A 23220-nucleotide genomic window follows, 5' to 3' on the forward strand; every position below is an offset into this window, starting at 1 on the left:
GGACCCCGGCCACAGGTGTACATGCCCTTCTGCTGTATCCCACGCCCACCAGGGCCTGGCACAGCACTCCATAATCAAACGCACTGATTTTTCAGCAGCAAAATAGGTACATTCACACTGAGAGGGACAATCAAGATTACAAATGCTTCACATCAGGTCAGGTTTTGCCACCAAATGAGTGAAGAAAACCTCTGGGTTTTCAGAGCTGTTTAACGGGGATTTGTAGATTTTTTTTCTCGTAGTCCCTTTACAAGGAAGGTAACTACTGTCTCAGAGGGGTTAAGAGGCCCGAGACAAGATACACATCCATATCTTTCAAATTTAATAACTACAAAGACACAGCTTGAGAAGCTGGCTCAGGGTGCATTTACTTAGCTGAGACATACAAAGAAAACTATTAGGTAATGTGATTTTTTTCCCCTTAGGCATTCAGTAAACAGAACTATCTGTCTCTTCCAAATAGTCACCTGCAAGGCTCCAGTTGTAGTTCTAAAAAAAAAAAAAATGCTACCGTTTATCCAGATGGTTTCTGTGATGTATCTCTGCCCAGTGAAGATTACTCTACCTTCAGAGCGAAGGTGATTCCTACGAACAGTCTAAAGCATTCAGAATCAACTCCGACAGCAAATAATAGTAACTAAAACAAACTGAGCTCATCTGTGTACCCCGCACTGGTCCATAAACATCACCTGCATTAATTCCCTCCACTGTCCCAACATCCCTATGACAGGAGGTACCGTTATCATCACTAATTTACATAGATGAACACTGGGGCTTAGCGACATCAAGTGACAAGGTCACAGAGTTAGTAACGAAAGAGGCGGAATTTGAATCTAGAGCCCACGCTGTCATCCACTATCCTATACCATGTGTTTGACGGTCAAATAGAGAAATCCTATTTTTGGCCTGAACCTGCGGCTCCCAACCATGTAGGAAGTTCTCCACACAGACGTAGGTTGCCAGGGGGTGGGAGGGTGCTGTGCTATTGGCATCTCGTGGTGGGGTGGGGGGGGAGGCCAGGGATGCTGCTAAACATCCTACAGTCAGGACAGCCCCTGACCACAGAATTATCTGACCCCAAACGTCAATAACATTCAGCAACCCTCACTGTAAACAAACCAATCTTCTTAATGGTTCATAAATCAACCCCGAAGGCAATTCTAAACGAAGTGTTCTAAAAATATTTTCCCCCTGGCAGCACTTCCTGGGAAAGCGGATACCCAAGATGACTGCCTCAAAAGACGTTTACTTTAATGTTTACATTCTGATATTTATTTTCTAAGTTTCGTTATTACGCAATTTATAATCATTTGCCATCTGTTCTATAAATGCACACAAAAAATGTAAACTACAGTCAACTCAACAGATAATTTGTTGTGTACTTATTATTTGCATCTGCCCGCCCCGTCTCTTGGGCAACTATCAGCTTGTTCGCTGTATCCGTGAGTCAGCTTCTCTTTTGTTTTTTTTTTGTTTGTTTGTTTTTAGATTATACATATCTGTCTTTCTCTGATTTATTTCACTTAGCATAATACCCTCCAGGTCCGTCCGTGCTGTCACCAATGGCAAGAAATGATTCTTTTTTCTTGCTGAATAATATTTCATTGTATGTATGCACCACATTTTCTTTATCCAATCACCTGCTGATGGACACTTAGGTTGCTTCCATATCTTGATTATTGTAAATATGGCTTCAAAGAACATAGAGGTGCATTTATTCTTTTTGAATTAGTGTTTTGGATTTCTTCAGATAAGTACCCAGAAGTGAAATTGCTGGGTCATATGGTAGTTCCATTTTTAATTTTTTGAGGAACCTCTACACTTTTTTCCATGGTGGCTGCACTAATTTATGACTCTGCCAACATAAGGGTTCCCTTTTCTTCACATCCTTGCCAGCGTTTATTATTTATTGACTTAATAGTGATAGCCCTTCTGACAGGTGTGAGGTGATATCTCACAGTGGTTTTAATTTGCATTTCTCTGATGATTAGTGATGCTAAACATCTTTTCATATGTCTGTTGATCTGTATGTTCTCTTTGGAGAAATTTCTCTCTGGTCCTTTGTCCATTTTTCAATTGGATTGTTTGTTTGGTGTTAAGTTGTAGGAGTTTCCTCATATATTTTGGGTATTGACCTTTTATTGGATGTAACATTTCTTCTCCAATTCAGTAGGCTGTCTTTTCGTTTTGTTAATGGTTTCCTTCACTGTACAAAAACTTTTTAGCTTGATATAGTCCCATTTGTTAATTTTTTCTTTTGTTGCCCTCGCCCAAGGAGATCGATCCAAAAAGATAATGTTAAAAGTGATGTCAAAGAGTTTTTGCATCTGTGTTCATCAAGGATATTATTCTCAAATTCTCTTCTTTCCTAACAGCTTTATCTGGTTTTGGTCTCAGAATAATTCTGGCTTCATAAAATGAAATCGGAAGTGTTTCTTCTGCTTTTATTTTTTGAAATAGTGTTAAAATGACAGGTACCAATTCTTTCAATGTTTGGTAGAATTCACCTGTGAAGCTGTTAGGTACTAGACTTTTATTTGCTGGAAATTTTTTGATTACTGCTTCAATTTCATTGGTAGTAATCAGTCTGTCTAGACTTTGTATTTCTTCTTGGTTCAGTCTTAAAAAGTTACATGTTTTTAGAAATTTTTCCAGATTGTCAAATTTGTTGGCATATAACGTTTATAGTATTCTTTAATGATTCTTTGCATTTCTGTGGTATCAGTTGTAACTTATCTCTCATTGATCATCTTATTTATTCGGGCCCATTCTCCTTTTTCTTGATGAGTTTGGCTACAGGTTTATCAACTTCATTTATCTTTTCAAAGAACCAATTCTTAGCTTTCCTGAGATTTCCCACCGATTTTTGATTTCTATTGATTTCTACCCTGAGCGTAACTATTTCCTTCCATTTACTTTGGGTTTTGCTTGTTCTTCTTTTTCTAGTTCCTTTAAGTATAGAGTTAGTTTATTGAGATTTTTCTTGTTTGTTGAGGTAGGCCTATATAGCTGTGAATTTCCCTCTTGGAATCGTTTTTGATGCATTCTACAAATTTTTAAAAGTTGTATTTTCATTTTAATTTGTTTCAACATAGTTTTCAATTTATTTTATTTCCTCTTTGACCAATTGGCCATTGAGGAGTGTGTTCCTTAGTCTCCATGTATTTGTGTTTTTCCAGTTTTCTTCCTATAGTAGATTTTTATTCCATTGTGGTTGGAATAGATGCTTGATATTATCTCAATCTTCTTGAATTTATTGAGGCTTATTTTGCGGCCTAATATTTGTGATCTATCTTGGAGAATGTTCCATATGCACTTGAAAGAAAATGTGTATTCTATAGTTTGGGGGTGAAATGTTCTATAAATGTCTATTAAGTTGATCTGGTCTAGTGTGGAATGCAAAGCCATTATTTCTCTGTTAATTTTCTGTCTGGATGCTCTATCTATTGATATGAGTGGGGTATTAAAATCCTCTATTATTATATTACTGTGGAATTCTTCCTCTATGTCCATTAACAACTGCTTTATACATTTAGGTGCTCTGTGTTGGGTGCGTAGGTATTTACAATTGGATTAACCCTTTTATAATTAAGTAATTTCCTTGTCTTTTTTCACATTTGTTTTAAAGTCTATTTTGTCTGATATGAATATTGCTACCCCAGCTTTCTTTTAGTTTCTATCTGCATGAAATATCTTTTTCCATCCCTTCACTTTCGGTCTGTATGTGTGCTGCTGCTCTTATAAGCAGCAAGCATATAGATGGGTCATGTCTTAAAATCCATTCAAGCCACCTATGTCTTCACATTGGTGCATTTAATCCATTTACCTTTGAAGTAATTATTGATAAGTATGTACTTACTGTCATTTCACTAATTGTTTTTTGGTTGTTTTTTTATAGTTCTGTGTTCTTTCTTCTTCTCTTGAGGTTTGCTCCTGGTTCTTCAGTATTTTGTTTGGGTTCCTTTCTCTCTGTATATCTTGTGTTGGTTTTCATTTTGTAGTTACTGTGAAGTTTATGAACATCATTCTTTATAGCAGCTTATTTTAAGCTAATATATGTTAAAGTTTGAATACGTTTTATAAGGACTACATTTTTACTCCCTATTCCATGCTTTGTTATTTATGTCAATGTTTTAGATCTTTTTGAGTTGTGCATCTCCTAACTACTTGTTGTAGCCTTAGTTTGATACTTTTTTCTTTTGATTTCTATAGCAGCTTTTTAAATCTCTGCTTCACTGTATTTATTAAATATTTGGCTTTACCTTTTTTTTTTTTTCCTTTCCTTTCTCCTATTTTCTTAGTTCTGGCTATGACTTTTCTTTTCTGCTTAAAGACCCTTTAATATTTCTTGTAAAACTACTTTAATGATGATGAACAATTGCTTGTCCAGGAAACTCTTTATCTCCTTTAATTCTAGATAAGCTTACTGGGCAAATTATTCTAGGTTGTAGATTCCTGTCTTTCAACGCTTGTGAGATATCCTGCCATTCCCTTCTGGCCTGTGAGGTGGCTAATGAGAAATCAGCTGACAGCCTTATAGGGTTTCCTATGTATGTGACTCTTGCTTCCTTCGAGATGGTCTCTTTAGCCTTACCTTTTGGCATTTTAATTGTATCTTAATGTGGGTCTCTCTGGGTTCACCTTGTTTGGAACTCTCTGTGCTTCCTGGACCTGGATGTCTGTTTCCCTTCCCAGGTTAGGAGAACTTTCAGCCATTATTTCTTTAAATAAATTTTCTGCTCTTTTCTTTATTTCTTCTCCTTCTACAATCCCTAGAATGCAAATGTTTGAGCATTTGATGTTATGGCCTTTAGACTAGCTTTGTTTTTCTTCCATTCTTTTTTGCTGTCCTGATTGGTTGCTTTCCGCCAGTCTGTCTTCCTGGTCACTGAGCCATTCTCCTGTGTTCAGAATCTTCCTATGCCACGGCCGCCTCATGGATTTCTACCCCTTGCAACCAAGAGAATCTTGACCAGCATAATTCAGGACTAGTGAATAAATGAGTTCTGTCAGTGTCTGGGAGGCTACAGTGGGAGAAATGTGGTGTGTATGTTGGAAGATTGTTAACTATGTATGCTGTCAAAAAAAAAAAAAAAAAAGACAAATGCAAACAAATATCATGCCACCAAAGAGAATATAAACCCAACAACTGAAGAAAGGACTAAAATATCCAGTTATTAGCTGACTGGCCAGAAGATAAAATGTAAGTGAGAGCAAGAAATATCAGTGACTTATAGAGGTTCTGATCATCGACACCCTCTCCCTCGTGCCCACTGACCACACGCGGGGGTCCCTCCCTATGTGCCCACACACGGGGGTCCCTCCCTACACACGATGGGAATGACATCAAACACACACCAGCCACAGGAGGTAGAGCGCAAGGATGACTTGCAGAGGGGCTGACCAGATCATGTTAATGTACGTGGTGAGGTCCATGAACCTCTGGGCGTCCACAGACATGAGGTTGACAATCTCCCCGACTGTAGAGGACTTCCTGGCGGAATTGGTGATCACCAGGGCCTGTGGGACAAAGGAGAGGGAAGGAGGGTGAGTGTGGCAGGCAAGGAGCCCTGGACTCTGCCTCTGGGCCTGTGTGGAAGGAGCCTGCTCGAGGATGGCCAGGCTGCTGCTGCTTCCTCCCCCACTCCTGACCGGTTGGCCTGCATTGTCTCATCACAAAGCCCTCGCTCGGATCAGCAGCGCTCACTGCCTCCCCACCAAGCTCTTCAATACAGAAGGGACCTCAGAGGTCATCTACACCTGGGCTTCTCACACTTCGGTGTGCACACACCTTACCTGGGACGTTTGTTACCATGCAGGCTCTGATTCAGCAGGTCTGGGTGGGGCCTGAGACTCTGCATTCCTAACAGGCGCCCAGGTGATGCTGATGTTGCTGGTACCCAGACACACTGAAGAACCAAAGTCTAGGCCAGGGTCTCTCAACCCTGGCATTCCTGACTCTGAGGTTGGATCATTCTTGGTGGGGCTGTCCTGTGAACTGCAGGATGTTAAGCGGCATCCCTGGCCTTTCCCCACTAAGTTCCCCCATCCCCAGTGTATGCCAATCAAAAATATCTCCAGACACGGCCAAACATCTCTCTGAGAGACAAAATTGCTCAGGTTCTCAAACGTGGTTTCACACTATTACCTGGGGGCTTTTAGAAAAACTGATGCCTGGGTCTCACCCTCAGAGGCCCTGATTTAGTGGGCTGGGGCACAGTCTGGCACTGGAAGCATCTAAAGCTCTTTAGGTGAGTCTAACTTGCAGACAGGACTGAGAACCAATGGTCTAGTCCATCCTTCCTGAACACCTGCTAGACAGTTTCTTCCCATCCCCTGGGACCCAAGCGAGTCCTTGCCCCAGAGGCGAGGAACAAAGGAAGCAAGCAGATAATCCAGTTCCTTTAAAGCTGTTTGTGCACAAATGCCTGCTAAGTATTCTGTCACCCAGGGAAGGGACCATCTGCTCAGTTCCAATGGACAGCTACAACAAGCTCAGACACAGAATATGCAGAGCAGAGCCAAGGACTTGCACATGGATGTCCCCAGTTGAGTACCACCTAAGAAACCCAGTTACCCGCATATGGCACGGGCCTCATGGACATTCCAGCAGCTCAACCCTGAAATCCACTTGGCTGAGGCCTAATGGGCCATCCCTGCCATCCACAGTCATTTAGGCCACCCTCGTGCTACTGCTCCCCAAGCTGGGCCTGAAGCCCCTGCCGTGGTCTCGACCAACTCAGCCAAGTCCCTACAGATTCTGGGGCTGCAGCAGGAGACGTCGAAGTCAACACTGAGACCTCAACATGAAGACCTGTGCCTGCAAGCAGGCCCCACCCACCTTCCGGCCATGCCTTCCGGCCACGCCCTCTTCCGGCCCCGCCCACCTTCCGGTAGACAGCCCCGATCACGGCCGTCTTGATCCTCATGCCGCTCACGAAGCAGATGTGGAAGTACTGGTGCAGCAAGAGGGTCTGCAGACAGGCGCTGACGAACAGGAGCACGGTGTAGAAGTAGCCCTGCCAGCTCGGCGCCGTCTTGTCGTTCACGAAGTTGATGAGCAATCTGCGAAGGAGCGAGGACAGAGCCCGGACTGACGTGACCGGGGCGCATGCGCGCAGGGAGAAGTCCTCTGGTGCCGGCATGCTGACTTTCTCCCAAGCCAGGCAGGCGTCAGTGCTTTGATTTTAGAGATGGAAAACCAAACCCGTGGTGGTGGTCGGCCTGCGCCCTCGCCCAACCTATGCCTGCACGGCGGGGTGCCTCTGCCTCAGGCTTCTCGCGCTGACCGCGCCAGCTTGCCACCTGCGAGTCGCCCAAGGGTGACCAAATACACAGCATCATGGATGGAGTGGAAAAGATTAGAGAATAAATGTATGGCCCCAAGAGACAGAGGGAGAGAGGGGAAACGGAGAGATAGTGACAGAGAAATAGAAGAGAGAGGAGAGGTGACCTCAGTTCTGACTTTCGGTTTCGGGTGGCAGTTCCCACGCCATCTGGGCTCTATGTTTCCCAAGACGACCCTCTGTTTTTCCCCTTGTGGCTTTAGGGGAGCCAACAGGTTTCTGCAACTTGCAACCAAAGTGGCCTTAAAATAAGATGCTATCTAGGCAAAGCAGGCAGAAGGGAAGCTGTAAACCCCCTGCGCAAGCCACATGACCCCGCAGGAGAGTCCAGAGCATCGAAAGGCAAAGGCCAAGGACGCGCAGCGTGGCCCCCCACCCCGGGGAGAGAGAAGGTCTTACTTCAAGATCTCAGGGCCGGTAAACATCATCAGGTCGTGCAGGGCCTTGAACAGGAAGCTCATGAGGAAGTGGGGCCCGAAGGTTTTGTAGAGCACCTTGAACAGGGAGGGCTCCCGCTCCTTCTGGGGGGATTTGACAATCAAAGCCTCCGCCTCCTCGTTCACATCCACCTTGGAGCTTCTTTCTGGCTTGGCAGGGTCCTTGGAGGAGTACACGACCTTCGTCCGCTGCCTGGAACACAAGGAGCGTGGAGCCACCGTGGGGTCAAAACTGAGCCCACCAGCTTGGGGTGGGAGGAGGACCCCGACCTCCAAGGAGGCCCAGTCAAAGAAAAGCCCAGTCACCGCAGAGGCAGCTTAGCATGGTGGTTATAAACGTGACTGGGGATCCTAGCTTCTCCACTGGCCAGTCTGTGAATTTAGGCAAGCTCCTTAACCTCTCTAAGCCTTAGTTTCCTCCTCTGTGAAATGGGGATAAAAAGCGGGACCTCTCTCATAGGGCTGTTGTGAAAATTAAATGAGGTAGCATATGTAAAGACAGAAAAGTGCCAGCCCCAAGAGAATCTGCATATTCAATGCCATTGCTGTCAGAACCCCGGCTGGCTTCTTCTGTAGAAACTGACAAGCTGACTCTCAATTTAGTGTGGAAATTCAAGGGACCCAGAATAGCCAAACAATCTTGAAAAAAACAGAGTTGAAAGACTTCCTAATTTGAAAACTTACTATGAAACAACTGTAATCAAGATAAGCACAGGTGTATATAGAGAGGAAACAGAATTAAGATTTCAGAAATAAACCCAAATGATTCTTGAGGAGGGCATCGAGGCCATTCGATGGGAAAAGAATAGTCTTTTCTATAAACGGGGCTAGAAACTAGATAGCTACAGGCAAAAAAAAAAAAGGAAGCTAGACCCTAACTTCACACCATATACAAAAGTTAACTTGAAATGGATCGAAGACATAAAAACATAGAGCTAAAATTGTACAGTTCTTAGAAGGCAATATAGGAGTAAATCTTTGTGATCTTGGATTTAGTGATAGATTCTAAGATATGATACCAAAAGCACAAACGACAACAACAAAATAGATAAACTGAACTTCGTCAAAATAAAAAATATCTGTACTTCAAAAGACACTACCACCAAGAAAGTGAAAAGACGACCCTCAGAATGAGAGAAAATATTTGCAAATCGAAAGTCTGATAAGGGACTTGTAACCAGAGCATATAAGGAACGCCTCCGACTCAATAAGAAAAAGACCCAATCTGTAAAAGGGGCAAAAGGAATAAGCAAATGGCCAGGTAGCACACAAAATGTTGCTTAATCATCATTAGGTGATGATTAAGCAAATCAAAATCACCATGAGATGTTACTTCACGTCCACCACGATGGCTATCGTCAGAAAGTCAGATAATAACAAGCGTTTGCAGGGGTGTGGAGAAATCGGAAGCCTGTGGAGGCCCCTCCCTCTCGGAAGAGGATATTGCAGAAATGACTGCGTGTCACTTCCAAGATTAGGTCCTAGAACATGCTGTGGCTTGCATCTTGCCCTTTCTTGGGTCTTTTGCTCTGGGGAAAGCCAACTAACTGCCAGGTCGTGAGGACACTCAGTGAGCCCTCCAGGAGAAGCCCTCCCTGGTGGGACCTGGACAGTAGCCAGGACAGTAGCCTGCCAACCAGGTGCAACCTGGAAGCAGATCCTGTAGCCCCAGCTGAGCCCCAGATGACTGTGGCCCTGGCTGCCAACTTGACCGCAACCTTGTGAGAGACCCTGAGCTCAGACCACCCAGCAAGGCCCCTCCTGGGCCCCTGGCCTAGAGAAACTGTGTGCAACAGTAAACGTTCACTGTTCTTTTAAGCTGCTAGGCTTCGGGGTAATTTGCCACAACAGACACACATCCCCTAGCTCCCTTCTGCCAAGATGCTGTCAAGGCAACGCCCCTAAATGTCCAAACGTGGCTCCACCACTGAAATTACATGCCCAAGCTTCATCCCCACCCAAACCCAACATTTCCAGCTTGAAAAACAATCCTTCCACAGCATCTGTTCACTGAACAGTATTCAATTTCAGGGGAGTCTTACTTGTCACATCTGTGCCACACGAGACCTTCTGGACCACCTGAAACTCCCTCCTGGAGATGACAGCCTTCCAACCCACCGTGGCTCGCTCCTCTGTTCTGAGTCGGGCACTGGCCTAGGCTCCGTCAAGTCCTTATCTGTCCCGCCCCAGGAAAGGACCAGAAACACAGGAACCATCTGCGACTCCCTCCTTCGTGCTCCCTAGGTCTGATAAGGCGCGTGTCCAACCCACTTCTGTGGTGTGTGTGGTCATCCATCCACGCTGTCCAGCTCCGCAGCCTCCAACCCATGCAAGCGGCCAGGCCACCTGGACCTACTCACCATTCCCCCACTGTGTTCTGTTCTTGTCCCCTTATGACCAATTCCCTGTGGAACGGCCAGTGAGATTGTCCCCAGAACACATCATTCTCCTCCTTCGACTCCACCGATGGCTTCCCACTGCATCTAGAACAATATCTAAACTGTGGGTGAAGCTGGACAACTTCCCTGAGCCATAACGGCTGTATCGAACTACCACTAACTTAGTAGCCTAAGACCACACAAATTTAGTGTCTCATCTTTCCAGAGACCTACAGTGGGCCCGCAGGGCTGCGTTCCTTCCGAAGGCACCTGGGGAGAATGTTTCTTTCCCCGCTTCTAGAAACCGCTTGCATTCCTAGGCTCGGACCCTTTTCCTCCACCTTCAAAACTAGCAGCACAGCATCTTCTCTCTGTCTCTCTGTCTGTCTGTCTCTGATCTCCTCTTCCCCTCTTATGAGGACACCTGTGACTATCTGGCCCACCCCAGTACTACACAAGGGTCTCCCTGTCTCAAAATCCTTCGCTTGGTCACATCTGCCAAGCCCCGCTGCCATATAAGGCAACACGTGCACAGGTTCTGGGGGCCAGGACGCGGGGATCCCTGGGGAGAAGGGGCATTATTCCCCCCATCCCCAAAGGGCTATTGCTGTTCTTCGTGTTGTCAGCGAGACCAGGTAAAGTCCTCCCCTGCTCGCCTTCCTGGCTGCTCCTGAAGCTGCCTTTCTGGCTGCCGTTTCTGGTGTGGCTTCTTTCAGCACCCACACATGCCTCCTTGGCGAGGGGGGCAAGAAGGCGGGCAGAGGGGACGGGAACGGCTCGGCCCGCCCCTGCTCATTCTCTGCGCCACTTCTCCAGCTGGGCCCTGGCCCCGGGCCTGCGTGGCCCGGCTGACCCGGGGCTGTTTTCAGTGGCCAGGGGACAGGCTGCCAAAGGGCCGGGGAAAAAGTCTCGGCAGGCAGGGAGGAGGAAGGCTCAGGCCTGGGTGGAAGAGGTCAAGGAGAGTGGAAGGGATCGGCTTAGGCCCAGTCAGGACAGAAAAACACCCAGAGAACGAGAGGCCTACACGTGAAGGAGGGGCTCCCAGAGGCAAGAGGAAGCAGACCGGGCATCTGCAGGGTCCGGCTGGGAGGGGAATGGAAAACTGGAGGAGGAAGGTCTGAGTCAGGAGAAAACTGCCCAGAACAGGGGAACAGAAAGGGGTGAGGATGCTGGACACTGGGAAGAAAACGGGACTCGCTGACTCAGTTGGATTGCGATGTGGGCTGAGGTGCCCGTCCCCCTAAAAACGGAACGCACGCTCTGGTCCAGGCACCGGGAGGGCCCCACCGTCAGGGAGCCTAGTGCGAGACACAAATCAGCAAACACGACTTCACAAGCCTGTGTGAGGGGCGCTATCACGGGGGCTTCCTGAAAGAGGTGACGTCCACGCCGAGACCTGCAGGATGAGGGAACAGTCCAGCTGGGAGGGGAAGGGCGCCAGGGGCAGGGCAGGGCGGGAGGGGGCGGGGAATGGGCACAGCCTGGAGCTAAGGATTTTGCAAAGGGGTGGGGCAGCCCTTCCAAGAACCACAGGCACGTCGGGGCGGCCAGGGCAGGGGTGGGAGAGCAGACAGAGAGGAGCCACTGCCGGCTTCATCATTTACTCAATAAGACTTTTCACCTGTTGGCAAAGGCAAAGTCTCAAACTTAAAAAGGTCTTAGCTTGATTAGAATTCCACGTTATCTGGATCTACTCGGAGCAAGGTCTTTGGCTCGTAACACCCATAACACAGAAGGGCAGATTTGATCGACTTAGTGCACGTCTCCCCTCTTCTTAGAGCTCCCGACACGCAGGACGACAGTTTGGGACACCCACCGCGGAAAAGCACGACGACCCCCCGCCCTTGGAAAGCACAGGACTGCAAATGTGTTGCTTACACGTGAAAATGACTCGAGACGGTCTTCCTTTTCGTGCTGTTTTGTTTACTGAGTGCTTTTGCTTTCTCAAAAATGGAGGCTTCTCAAGGTGGGGAGGGGGGCTGTTTTTGCAAATTGGTTCTCCGATTGTCGTAATGACTGGGCCAGACACCAGACCTTCCATTAGGCACAGAACGGGTCCCAGAGGAAGAAGGTCCCGCCAGGCATCCGTGCAGGTGAAAAGCCTGCCTAAAATTACCTAAGTCTAGAATCCAACTCCGTCTTCCAACATAAACCCGTACATTAGTGTGTGTTTTCTTTCTGCAAGTTTCAATAGGCCTCAAATTCTTTTCGGGAAGGCAGTGATTATGTAAATTAAAGGCAGACTGTATTTTTGTTAGGAATCTTGCCAAGCGTTGGTGACCAGTTGGCAAAACCCGGTCTTTGAGGGCGACGATGGTTCTGGTCTCCAGAACCACACAGGCCGGGTCATTTGGGATGTGCAGCTGTTACAGACCCTTCTCCACTTAGAAACCAGCGCTGACTCTTCATTCTGCATCCTCTAACTGTCGAGTCTTTAAATTAGACACATGGTGGGTTCTTGTCATTTGTTTCCGTAAAGTTGAGGAACAGAGTAACGAAATAAAAGGGAGTCACTATGGTCAAGCTGCTAAATTCCTTGGGGACAAGTCTGTTCTTGTTTGAACTGGCCTGAAACTTAACCTGTCGAACCTTCCAGTTCTCGCCAGTACCTGGATACACATCAGGCCTCCAGGTAACCCTCGGGTGACCCGCTGAAGGACTAAGAAAAGAATGTTCACTATCCAGACTGTGTGACATCCAGGATCCCCACCATCGGTCACCTAGAGGTTGAGCATCTCAGACCAGTCTGGGGGCTGAGAATGCAGACTCTTCTCGAGAATGTACTATTTACCATATGAACTCAGCTTTTCTTCTCCAGAACGCTTGAAACCGAGGGTCCTTATGACTTCGATTAAATTGAGTTTTAAAGCCTTGCTCTAGAAATCCTATTGACACCTACCCCTCAGAGACCCGCCGTTCCTCCCATAATCAGCCCTGAGGCAGCAAGAGACAGCAGCTGGACCTAACGGTCACAGGTCTGGACCTCTGGCAGGATGAAGATAAGGTGTGACCCTCTGGCAGGATAAAGATAAGGTCTTGACCAATAAGTTATGTTTCAGCTCCTGAGCCCTGAGGGAAAATGACCGGCTGGCCACTCTCCCATGAGACCAGACAGAGGGACACCAGAGCAGACCTCAGGACCGTCCTCCAGACCTGCAGAAGTGATTTAATACCCTCCCCTCGCCTCCGGCCAACCCCTAACCTGCGACATCTTGTGATTTTGCCCCACAGAATCTGTTACCCAACACGCTATGGGGGAGTCGGGTCTCAAGCACTGGCTCCCTATCTCAGGGTCGGCCAGTTCAATGTTAAATCATTTTTCTTCCTACACTGCAAACGCCTTCATTTCTTTGGGCCAGTGCGCGCAGGCAGACAGGCTCAAAAACACTGGGATCCTGGTAAAGCGGTTTGGGGTAGTGCCTCGTTGTGTTTCTGGCAGACCCTAAGACCCCTGAGTAGATCTTTATCGTGTATTTCTAGCCAAAGCTTCCAGACTCTTTGAGTTCATTCAACAAAGCCCGGTAAAGGAGATGTTAATGAAATCTCTGTCTTTGAGGGGACCATGGGTCCGAAAGGATGAGAACCAATGCTTAACGGAGGGTTTTGTTTCCTTTGGGTTTTCGTTTGTTTGCTGTTGGCCATCCTTTACGAGATAGAGACAATTAAGTAAAACAGCCACCCTTTCTTTACATGCTTTTTAAAAATATGTAGCTTTCCTGAGGTATAACGGATATACGATCAGTTGCCTGTATTTAAATGGTACAGCGTAATGGGCTTTGGTACATGGATACGCCTGCGAGACCACCAGGGAAAGCGAGGTAATGAACACGCCCATCACCCCCAGGTCTGCCCTGCCTCCGTGCAGCCTCCGCCCACCGCCCCTCTGCCGCGTCCCTGCCCCGGGCAACCCCTGGTCTGGTTTCCGTTACTACAGAACCGTTTCCGTCTTCGAGAATCGCGTATGAGGGAGGCACCTAGCGTGTGCTCTTGTCTGGCTTCGTTCACACAGCGTAATTATGTCGAGAGTTTTCCATGTTCCCGAGCGTGTCCGTAGAGAATTCTTCCCTATGGCTTAGATCCCTTGTTCGGCTGCCCCACGACTTGTACGCCTGTTCACCTCTTAATGGGTGTTTGGCCTGCTTCCAGCTCTGGCCATCGCAAACAAAGCTGCCACGAACATTCCCACACGAGCCGGTTCCCTCGAAATAGAATGGCTGGTGGTATAATAACTGTTCAACTTTTCGAAAGACTGCCAAACTCTTTTCCAGAGCCCCTGAATCATTTTACAGTCATGCCAGCAGGAACCACGGTCCAAAATGGCCTTAACCTACGAGAGGCCAAAAGTCGACATTTCTACCCCATTTTGTTAAACTTAAAACCATTTGATACAAACCAGTGAAGCACTGGATTTTAAATCCCGAAGGCAGAGGCCGGGTGGGGAGACAAGGCAGCTCAGGCCTGACGTTTGAGAGGAGTCCATCGGGGCTGAAGGGAGGAACTAGAAGGGGTGAGAGGTCGAGACCTGAGGCCAAGAAGCGAAGCCAGACCCCGCTGCCAGGGCCGCTGTCCCCTGCTTCCTGGAAGGCACAGGACACCCAGCAGCCCAGCACTGGTGCGGGCCACATTCATTCCCCAGCTAACTGAGGAGGCCTCCCTGCAGGGGGCCGTGCCAAGAAATTCCAGCCGAGAACAAGACCCCTCCCTCGCCCCGCCACACCCACAGGGGCTATGGGTGCCAAATATGGCTTCTGCCTCTGGGAACAGCATCCCCCAAAGGCAGGGAACCCCCAAACTGGGAATGCCTGCAGGCCGAGGTGTTAATGAAGCCAGTGATCCTTGGGGAGGGGCGGGGATGTTTGAGCCTAAATAGCCAGTTCTCACTATGTCCTTCCAGGCAAGTTGGGAGAGCCCAGCCTGGCGACTAAAAACAGCTTGTACAATATTACGTGCCAGAGTTTACCCGGGACTGTGACATGCCTTATCAGATGATGTTTACCTCGCTGAATTCTCAGAAAGCCTTGAGTAGAAAACAAAGTCTGCAGGCCATGGAGGGACTTGATGGGCAGCTGCCACCTGGGTCTTCCTGCCTCTTCTCTCACCCCATGACCGGCCTCCCCCAGGGCGGCCCAGGACAGAACTCAGGCCGTGCCACTGCCCGACGTAAAAGCCACCTCCATCTTCCTGCCGCACTTGGGAGCAGACCCTAACTCGCTCCCACGGCCTGGGAGACCCCTGAAAACACCCCTCCCCCTTTATCCTCTGGCCAGGAAGCCCTTTGCCCGCACATGCCCATGGCTCATCCTTCCTTCAATAGGAATCTCTACTCAAACGTCACCTTCTCTGAGGCCACCCCTGGCCACCGTATCCACATCTGCTCCCCTAGTCACTCCTGCCCTGACTTCCTCATTTTAATCTCATCATGACACTTGACGCTCTCCATAGTTTCTTGTCAACGTGTGCTTGACCCTCAACGTCCTGCCTGTCTCCCACCTAGAACGGAAGTGGCACCAAACACAGAGCCTCCCTGTTTTGTCTCACTCTCTGCACCCCTAGGGCCCAAACAGTGCTGGGCTCGTCTGCGGCAGTCAACTGTTTCGGCTGACTGAATCGACTAAGGGCCAGGCTGGCGACAGAGCTCCTTGTTCAAACCTGGTCCTCTTTATAAGGAGCCTTGTTGCCGGCCTCTCCCCTACCATCTCCAGCAACCTGTTCACTGAGAAGCCCCAGGGACACAGAGGCGGGCATTACCTGCCACACATCGCGGGAAGAAGGCGGAGCCAAGCAGCCTGTGAGCCTTGGGTAACGAGGAATGGGGAAACCCACGCTGAGGATACACCTGCTCATAAAGGAGGGTGCTGCAGGCCAGGCTCGAGGGAATGGGGGCCCCGCCTGTGCCTGAGAACCTCCAGCTGGGTCACGGCCACTGGACTCAGCCAGAGTCATACGTGCACGAGACGCCGGCCCTCTCCTCGCCATGCTCGGCCACGGACGCTCAAGCTCAAGCCGTCTTCCACGGACAACTTCCGTGTCCAAAGCCACCCCGAATGCGCCACCAGCAGGGAGTCACGAGCTCCTCTGCTAACGTCCTAGTGACCAGCAGCACAGATGTCCCACAGCCTCTCCCGCCGCCTGTGAAGTGGGTGTTCTTGCAATGGGGCGAGCAATCGGACCTCAGGTCTGGGGTTGCTCTCCCGGAAGGCCGGCAGGCCTGTGGGGGACCCACCACGCCAGGCCGGCCGCACGGTGAGCTGGCTCGCGAAGGGGAATAACAGGGACATCCTACATGACGATGGGGGGAGTAACAGCCGCCCTCTGCTCTGCCCCTACGGCCACCACCCGCTGCCCCCAAGTCACTCGGGATGCCTCGCCTGGCTCCTATAAATACAGGATGCGCCTTAAGTCGCTGGCATGTCCTAGTTTAATCGGCGGCCATTTTCCTTGCTCACTGGTACATCAAACAAAGGTGCATCGTACAGCTGATGACGTCTTAGAGTTGACGAAATACGGTAGGTGCTGGGGAGGCCCTGGCCTGATTCCCAAATAAGCCAAAGATGGAGACTGCACGGTGGCACGTGGCTCCTGTGGGATCCAGGGCACCAGGAGTGACCTCTGATGGAAACAGAAGACCAATGATGATTATGTTTTAAGTAGGTTCGCTGATTTCAACAAACGTGCCTTCTGCTCGGGACGGCTGTGAACCTAAAACCTCTCTAAAAACCAAAGTCTATTTAAAAAAAGAAAGAAGAAAAGAAAGAGGAAAGAAAGAAAGAGGAAAGAAAGAAAGAGGGAGGGAGGGAGGGAGGGAAGAGGAGGAAGGAAGGAAGGAAGGAAGGAAGGAGGGGAAGAAAGGAAGAAGGAAAGGAAGGAAGGAAAGGAAGGAAGGAAAGAAAAAGAAAGAAGAAAGAAAAGAAAAGAAAAAGAAAGAAAAGAAAAAAAGAAAAACAAAAGAAAAAAAAGAAAAGAAAAGAAAAGGAAAAGAAAAGAAAAAAGAAAAGAAAAGAAAAGAAAAGAAAAGAAAAAAAGAAAAGAAAAGAAAAGAAAAAGAAAAGAAAAGAAAAGAAAAGAAAAGAAAGAAAAGAAAAGAAAAGAAGAAAGAAAAGAAAGAAAGAAAAGAAAAGAAAAGGAAAGGAAAGAAATCCTCACAGCCAGACTCACCCTTGACCGGGGTGTCTTTGGCCAAACACCTCTCGGGTGGTTGGCGCGGTGCGCGGAAGTGAAACGCGTACACCAGCGAGAACACGCCGGGTCCAGGTGCTTGGACGGAGGCGGAGGAACCGAGACCGGCCGGGGTGGCACGGCCCCGGCACGCACTCCGCGAGGGGCGCGACAAACGGACGCTCGCCCGCTCGACAGACACCCTTCTCCCTTCTCTTCCTACGCAGGGTGCCTCAGCGACGCCCACGACCTCGTCCTGCACGTGAGCAAACCGTGGCTGCGAGGAGCGGAGCGACTGCAACGCGACTCGCAGGGGTGGCACCGGCCACCGTTCTGGGCCACGGTGGCGGGAGGGAGGCGCCCGGGCCGTCCTAGAGGGTGTCTGGCTTTGCCCTGGGACGAGAGGACTCACACTCACTTTCTGGATTTGGCGCATTCCTTCTTCCAGTTCTTCACCAAGACGGGCACGACCTGTTCTGACGTGTCCTCCCTGTTCAGGGACCAGAGGTCCGTGCTCTCCAGCGGCTGGCGGTAGCCCCGGACCATCATCCTGAGGCCGAAACACCAGGAGGGAGGCGATGAGAGCGGGAAGGACGAGGCCGACGGCCCTCACTGCGCATGCGCATGCCGGCCCCCGCCCCGGGCCCGCCGAGGACCGCGGTGCAGCTGCGACCATCTGCACCTGGATGGACATCATCGCTGCTCACCGGTAAGCCGCCCAACCGGTACGTCACCCAAGAAAAACAGCCTCATCTTTGAGAGACACATACCGAATATTTAGGAGGGAAATAACAGGATGGCTCTAATTGTTTTTTTTTATTTTTTTAAGGCTAATATGGTAAATTAATGATTGTTAATACTTTGCCACGTCTGCTCTAACCTCTCTCATCTCTAGGTATAAACACACACCTATGCACACACGCATTTTTTTTTTCTCTGAACCATTTCGGAGTAGGCTGCAGATGCTACACACCCTAAGTCTCAGTGTGTGCCCCAAGAAAAAAGGTGTGCTCTTATAAAACCGGAGTACAATGATCAGAATCAGAAATGCCAGGGCACATGGCACAGCCCCCAGTCCGTGTTTAAACCACACCGAGGGTCCCAGGGGTGTTCTTCACCAGGAATTAGAAAAATAAGCTAATGAAAACTTAACTAATTTAAAAAAAAAAAAAAAAAAAAGATGTTTTTAAAAAGTTTATAAGGAAAAGGAACAATGCTTATTTGGGGGGGGGGGGAGGGGTTCAAATATCACCAGTAAGATGCTGACAATGTGTGGGAGGGAAAAATGTGCAAAAAAAACCCAAAAAGAGAACAAGAAAGCAGCACGCCACCCTGATGGCAGGGGTGGCCTCTGGTGTGTTTTTGCTGTTGATTTACGTGTGTTTCTCTTACCCACATTTCCTACGATATGCATGTATTATTTTTTTAATGGTGAGGGGTTTGCAACACACCAACAACAATCATTATGTCTAATGTTAAAAATAAAAAATAATAATAATAAAAAAAATAACACCCGAATTGCAAGCTAAGCCAAGAGCACGCAGCATCTAGCTGTCCCAGGCCAAGCTATCGACAGAGGTTCCAGTGGTCTATGGTTCGCGCGGCTTGAGTCCATGGACGTGTGGGCGTGTGGGGCAGGGTCAGTGTCTCTGACGCCCTGTGCCCAGGGGAGGCACAGGCTGGACACGACTGTCTGAAAGGTGGTGGGGAGGGGCGGGGGGACACTCACGACCCACCACCCACCGGGGCGGGGGGCCAGGCCTTACCCTGTGATCCACCAGAAGGTGATCCTGGAAAGGAAGGAGGCGCCGGATTCCGGGCAAGGATTCTGGTGGAGAGAAAACATGGGGTTGGACGGGAAAGGGAAATGAAGGACCCGACTTCTCCGCCATCACAGACAGACCGCTCGTCCTCCAAAGCGCCAGCGGCCACTCTCACGCCACACTGATCTCCGCCCCGAGTGCACTGCGCTCCTGAACCCTGGTGGCCTTGAAATCAATACATGGAAGTTGCTCTAGTTTCAGCCAGAAAATGTTTCCTGACTGTCCGCTATGTGCACAAATGGTACGGTGCATCACACGCCCGCCTTATATCCCCATGGCAACCCACTGGGCGTGGTGATACTGTGGTCCCCACTTTACTCCACGCACGCACGCACGCACGCATTCATTCGTTCATTCATTCATTCAACATATCTTCTGAGCATCTGCTATGTGCCTAGCACCATGTATACAAATCCGAACAGACATAACCTCTCCCTTCAGGACGCCTGTGATATACTAAGGTGACAATAAGAACAACAATAATAACAACAACAACAACAACAACCACACCTGCTAACATCCTCTACTAGCTAGCTCTGTTCTGAGTGCTTTACTCGAATTATCTCATTTAATCTTCATAACTAGCCGAAGAAGTAGGTAAAAGCATCACCATCGTTTAGCAGTGAGACTGAGGAGGACAAGGGTGAAACAACCTGCCCAGGGTCCCACGCCGAGAAGTGGCAGGGAGAGGATATAGGCTCCAAACAGTCAGGCTTCAGGAAGAGACATTAAACAAACGATCTTGTGAACAAGATAACAAAACCGCAATTTTGATGGGGGTCACAGCCTGGAGGTAGGTGAATATTCCCAGTGAGATCACTGGTATCTTACGAGCCAATGGCAGATGGGGGCTGGCCTAGCTGACGGAGGTCAGGGAAGGCATCCCTCGGGAAGACATCCAAGCCGGGGGATGAAGAGAGTGAGTAGAGGATAACCAAGTAACAGGAGAGGCGAGGTGATCCCAGCAGCAAGAAAGGCATGTGCAAAGGCCCTGTGGTATATGGGAGCACAGCCTCCTCCAGGGACCAACTGGGGGCTGGACAGTCCACACGGGAAACCACACAAGGAATTCTGGTCTTCATCCCAGGGCGATGAGAAGTCACGGACAGACCTTATGCAAGCTTTCAAAGGGCCACTTTGCCAGAGGCACAAAGACGGGCGCCAATTTGACACCAAACGGACGAGGAAAGGGACATTGGCATCTGAGACGCACACGTCTGGCTTTCCGTGCTGATACTGTCCGGTCTAACTTCTGAAATACCGGCCTTAGTGAAGGGGCAGTGATGAGATCTTCCCCCGAGGATGGTGCTCGGCATGCTAGCATTTTTCAGAGATAAGGCATTTAGAGACCCTGTAACCCAAGTGGTTTTCCATCCAGGCTGGTCGTGCTTTTAGAAAACACTGCATCTGGGCGCCAGCCGCTGGTTTGGGGTGACCAGAGCATCTGAGTCTTTGCTTTTGTTTTTAAATCCCAGAGCCTCCTTGGCAAAGTGGCTGGGCAGGAAACGTACAAGATAAGCCTAGAACATCTTGCCACACCGATACCAAGGAAACGAAATCTGAATAGGATTGTCAAAAGGCCTCGGAAGCAACTGGAAGTGGCTCCGAAAGGCCCATAAATGGACAATCAGAGCAGCAGCAAGCACAGGAAATGGAATGGACCGAAACACATTACATATGCTTAAATACACACGTTCGTACTGATACTGGAAAAAAAAAGGACCGCCTCTTGGCGTTACTGATGAAAAGATGCTGGTGAACCATGCGAGTCGTTGCTTTGAAAACAGAAAAAGCATGGTGGACCACAGAGATGAGGGGCAGTGTCTTGGCATTGAAATTGTCCAGCTAATACATGAAGAAGGGATGATATAATGGGAGAGGGTATACCACGTTGCAACCACACAGGAGTTCTGGCATATTCGATGACATTAAAAAAAATTGTTATTAATGTTTTTAGGCCAGATAGTGGTATCATAATTTTATCGTATAGGAACTCTACATGTTTTCTCAACTTTTTGTGAGTCAAGTTATTCCAAAATAGAAGTTGCTAAAAATTCCTCTTCTCAGAGATACACACTGACATGTTCACACATGAAGAATCCATGACAGTTCATTGCGCTATGCTGTCCATTCCTGTACACGTGTGAAAGCTGCTATCATCAAAAGCTGCATGAAAAGCCTCCCCTAGTGACTCAAACATGCGTCCCGGGCTGAGAACCACCAGGCTCCGTGCCGGGGTCACTGGGGCCCAGAATCACCCAGGTGCCCAGGGCACCACCAGACAAACCAGATCGGTGCCTCTCGGGGCCCTGGCATTCTCGTACATTTCAATCAAAGCAAATCAGCTGTAGCTGGCCCACGGACCTACATTCCAGACCAACCCGAAGCAGAGGAAGTTCAGATTACGGAACCAGACGGACCGGATGCAACCTTATTCACGGGGGAGATGGTGAGATTTGCTCAGGAGGCTGGTGTTTCTTCCAGAAGTGGGTGGGTTATCAGGGAATCCAGAATGTGCTTCCACTGTAGCCCAACTCCTACCCACTGGGAAAAGCGAAGCGGTGCTGGCAGGGAAGGCAGAGGGGCGGGGCGCCGCTGGCATCCACTCGTTTATGCCTTGAGCAAATATTTAGGGAGGACCTGTCTGTCTTCCGGGAGGCGGCTGCGAGCTGGGGACAGAGGTAGGAAGGAGGAGGCACGGTCCTCGCTCTGTCCAACTTCCAGCCGCGGGGGGAGGTGGGCGGAAAGCAAGCCAAGATGCAAACGGGCACAAAACCATTAATACTGAGAGCTGCAACACGGCGGGGAAAAACGGTGCCAGGGAGAGCAGGGGGCGGCGGGGGCGGGGCGGCTCGCGTGCGAGGCGTCGCGGAGCTGGGAGGCTACAGGGCCTGAAGCCCAGGCCTGCCACTTACCAGCTGTGGGACCTCGGGCAAGGTACTTGGTGGCGATGAGATTAAACGACACAAAGCATGTTAGGTGCTGAGAATAGCACCTGGTACAGAGTAAAAGCTCAAGAAATGCTCTTAGCAGTGACATAAGCGAGAGCGGTAAGAACAGCAACATCCTCTATTGCTCGCAGGCCCTGGACACACTCACTTTCCATCAAGGTCAGCAGACGAAGGCCCATGGGCCGGACACGTGGAAGTAACATTCTACGGGGACACAGTGATGCTCATTCGTTTACGTAATGTCTCTGGCAGAGGCGAGGAGCTGCGACAGAGACCACAGAGTCTGCAAAGCCTAAACGATCTACCACCTGGCTCTACACAGAACGTTAGCTGACCCCGCCAGCCTCGCCAAGACACCGTGATTACAAAGGAGGGAAGCTGGAGCTCAGACGACGGCCTTTTGCCTCCAAATGCAGTCTTCCTTCGTTCTTGGTGTCAACGTGGAGCGGAGTTGTGCAAGTTACGCCTTGCACAACGATGTCTGGGTGAGGGGGTAAGTGGGAGCCAAAAGGTACCCCGTGCCCAGCTCGGCCAGACAGCCAGGCCCTGTGCGAGGGCGGGGCTGCATTGGCGTAAAGGGAACAGGGCCTTGCTCCAATTCATCCCCGGGGAGCTGAGTCGTCTTTGTAAAGTCTACACAGAGGTGCGGTGCCCACGGCAGAGGGGGTAGGCATATACCCATGAGCGTCTCACAAATCCTGGCCTCCTTTCAGAATCTGCGACTCCGGCTGTGGGTCACAAACGACGTCACCCATGGACTACACCACTAAAGGTGAATTTGTTCCCTTTACACCCAACTTTAAACTAATGAGGCTTTCAGAAACGATGGCCCAGAAGGAAAAAGTTAAGCCTCCCTCTGGCTAGCAAAAAACCCCAACCCCACCAAGAAAACCCACCCTGCAAACCAGATCAACACCACGGAACATTCCCGCTTCTAATCTGTGCCACTCCAAGAGCTTTGTCAAAATCATCTCCCCAGCCCTCTTCCCCCCGCTGGATCCAAACACGAATTTTCAGATTATCGACAGTCACCCTGGGCCGGTGCAGGGTCCCTGTGACCAGCACGGAGAAGGAAATACTGTCTGAGTTTGGGAACCCGTTTCTGGAAGTCTCTATCTGACATGGAAGAC

The 23220-nt window shown here is 49.2% G+C and overlaps 1 protein-coding gene across 6 annotated transcripts in view; it reads right to left on the reverse strand.

Annotated features, from left to right (window-relative positions):
- The window catches only part of ABCC1 (ATP binding cassette subfamily C member 1), a 117503-nt gene that overhangs the window by 49640 nt on the left and 44643 nt on the right, over window positions 1-23220 (reverse strand). For all 6 annotated transcript variants that reach the window (XM_036226247.1, XM_016156959.2, XM_016156957.2 and 3 more), the window contains 5 exons: window positions 19083-19144; window positions 17735-17866; window positions 7746-7976; window positions 6888-7065; window positions 5359-5520 (listed from right to left, as the gene is read on the reverse strand). In XM_036226247.1, coding sequence (XP_036082140.1) covers window positions 5359-5520; window positions 6888-7065; window positions 7746-7976; window positions 17735-17866; window positions 19083-19144 — 765 coding nt within the window. The remainder of the gene's footprint in view (window positions 1-5358; window positions 5521-6887; window positions 7066-7745; window positions 7977-17734; window positions 17867-19082; window positions 19145-23220) is intronic.

The sequence above is a fragment of the Rousettus aegyptiacus genome, unplaced genomic scaffold (assembly GCF_014176215.1).
Source record: "Rousettus aegyptiacus isolate mRouAeg1 unplaced genomic scaffold, mRouAeg1.p scaffold_m13_p_8, whole genome shotgun sequence".
In the NCBI taxonomy this organism is placed as follows: domain Eukaryota; kingdom Metazoa; phylum Chordata; class Mammalia; order Chiroptera; family Pteropodidae; genus Rousettus; species Rousettus aegyptiacus.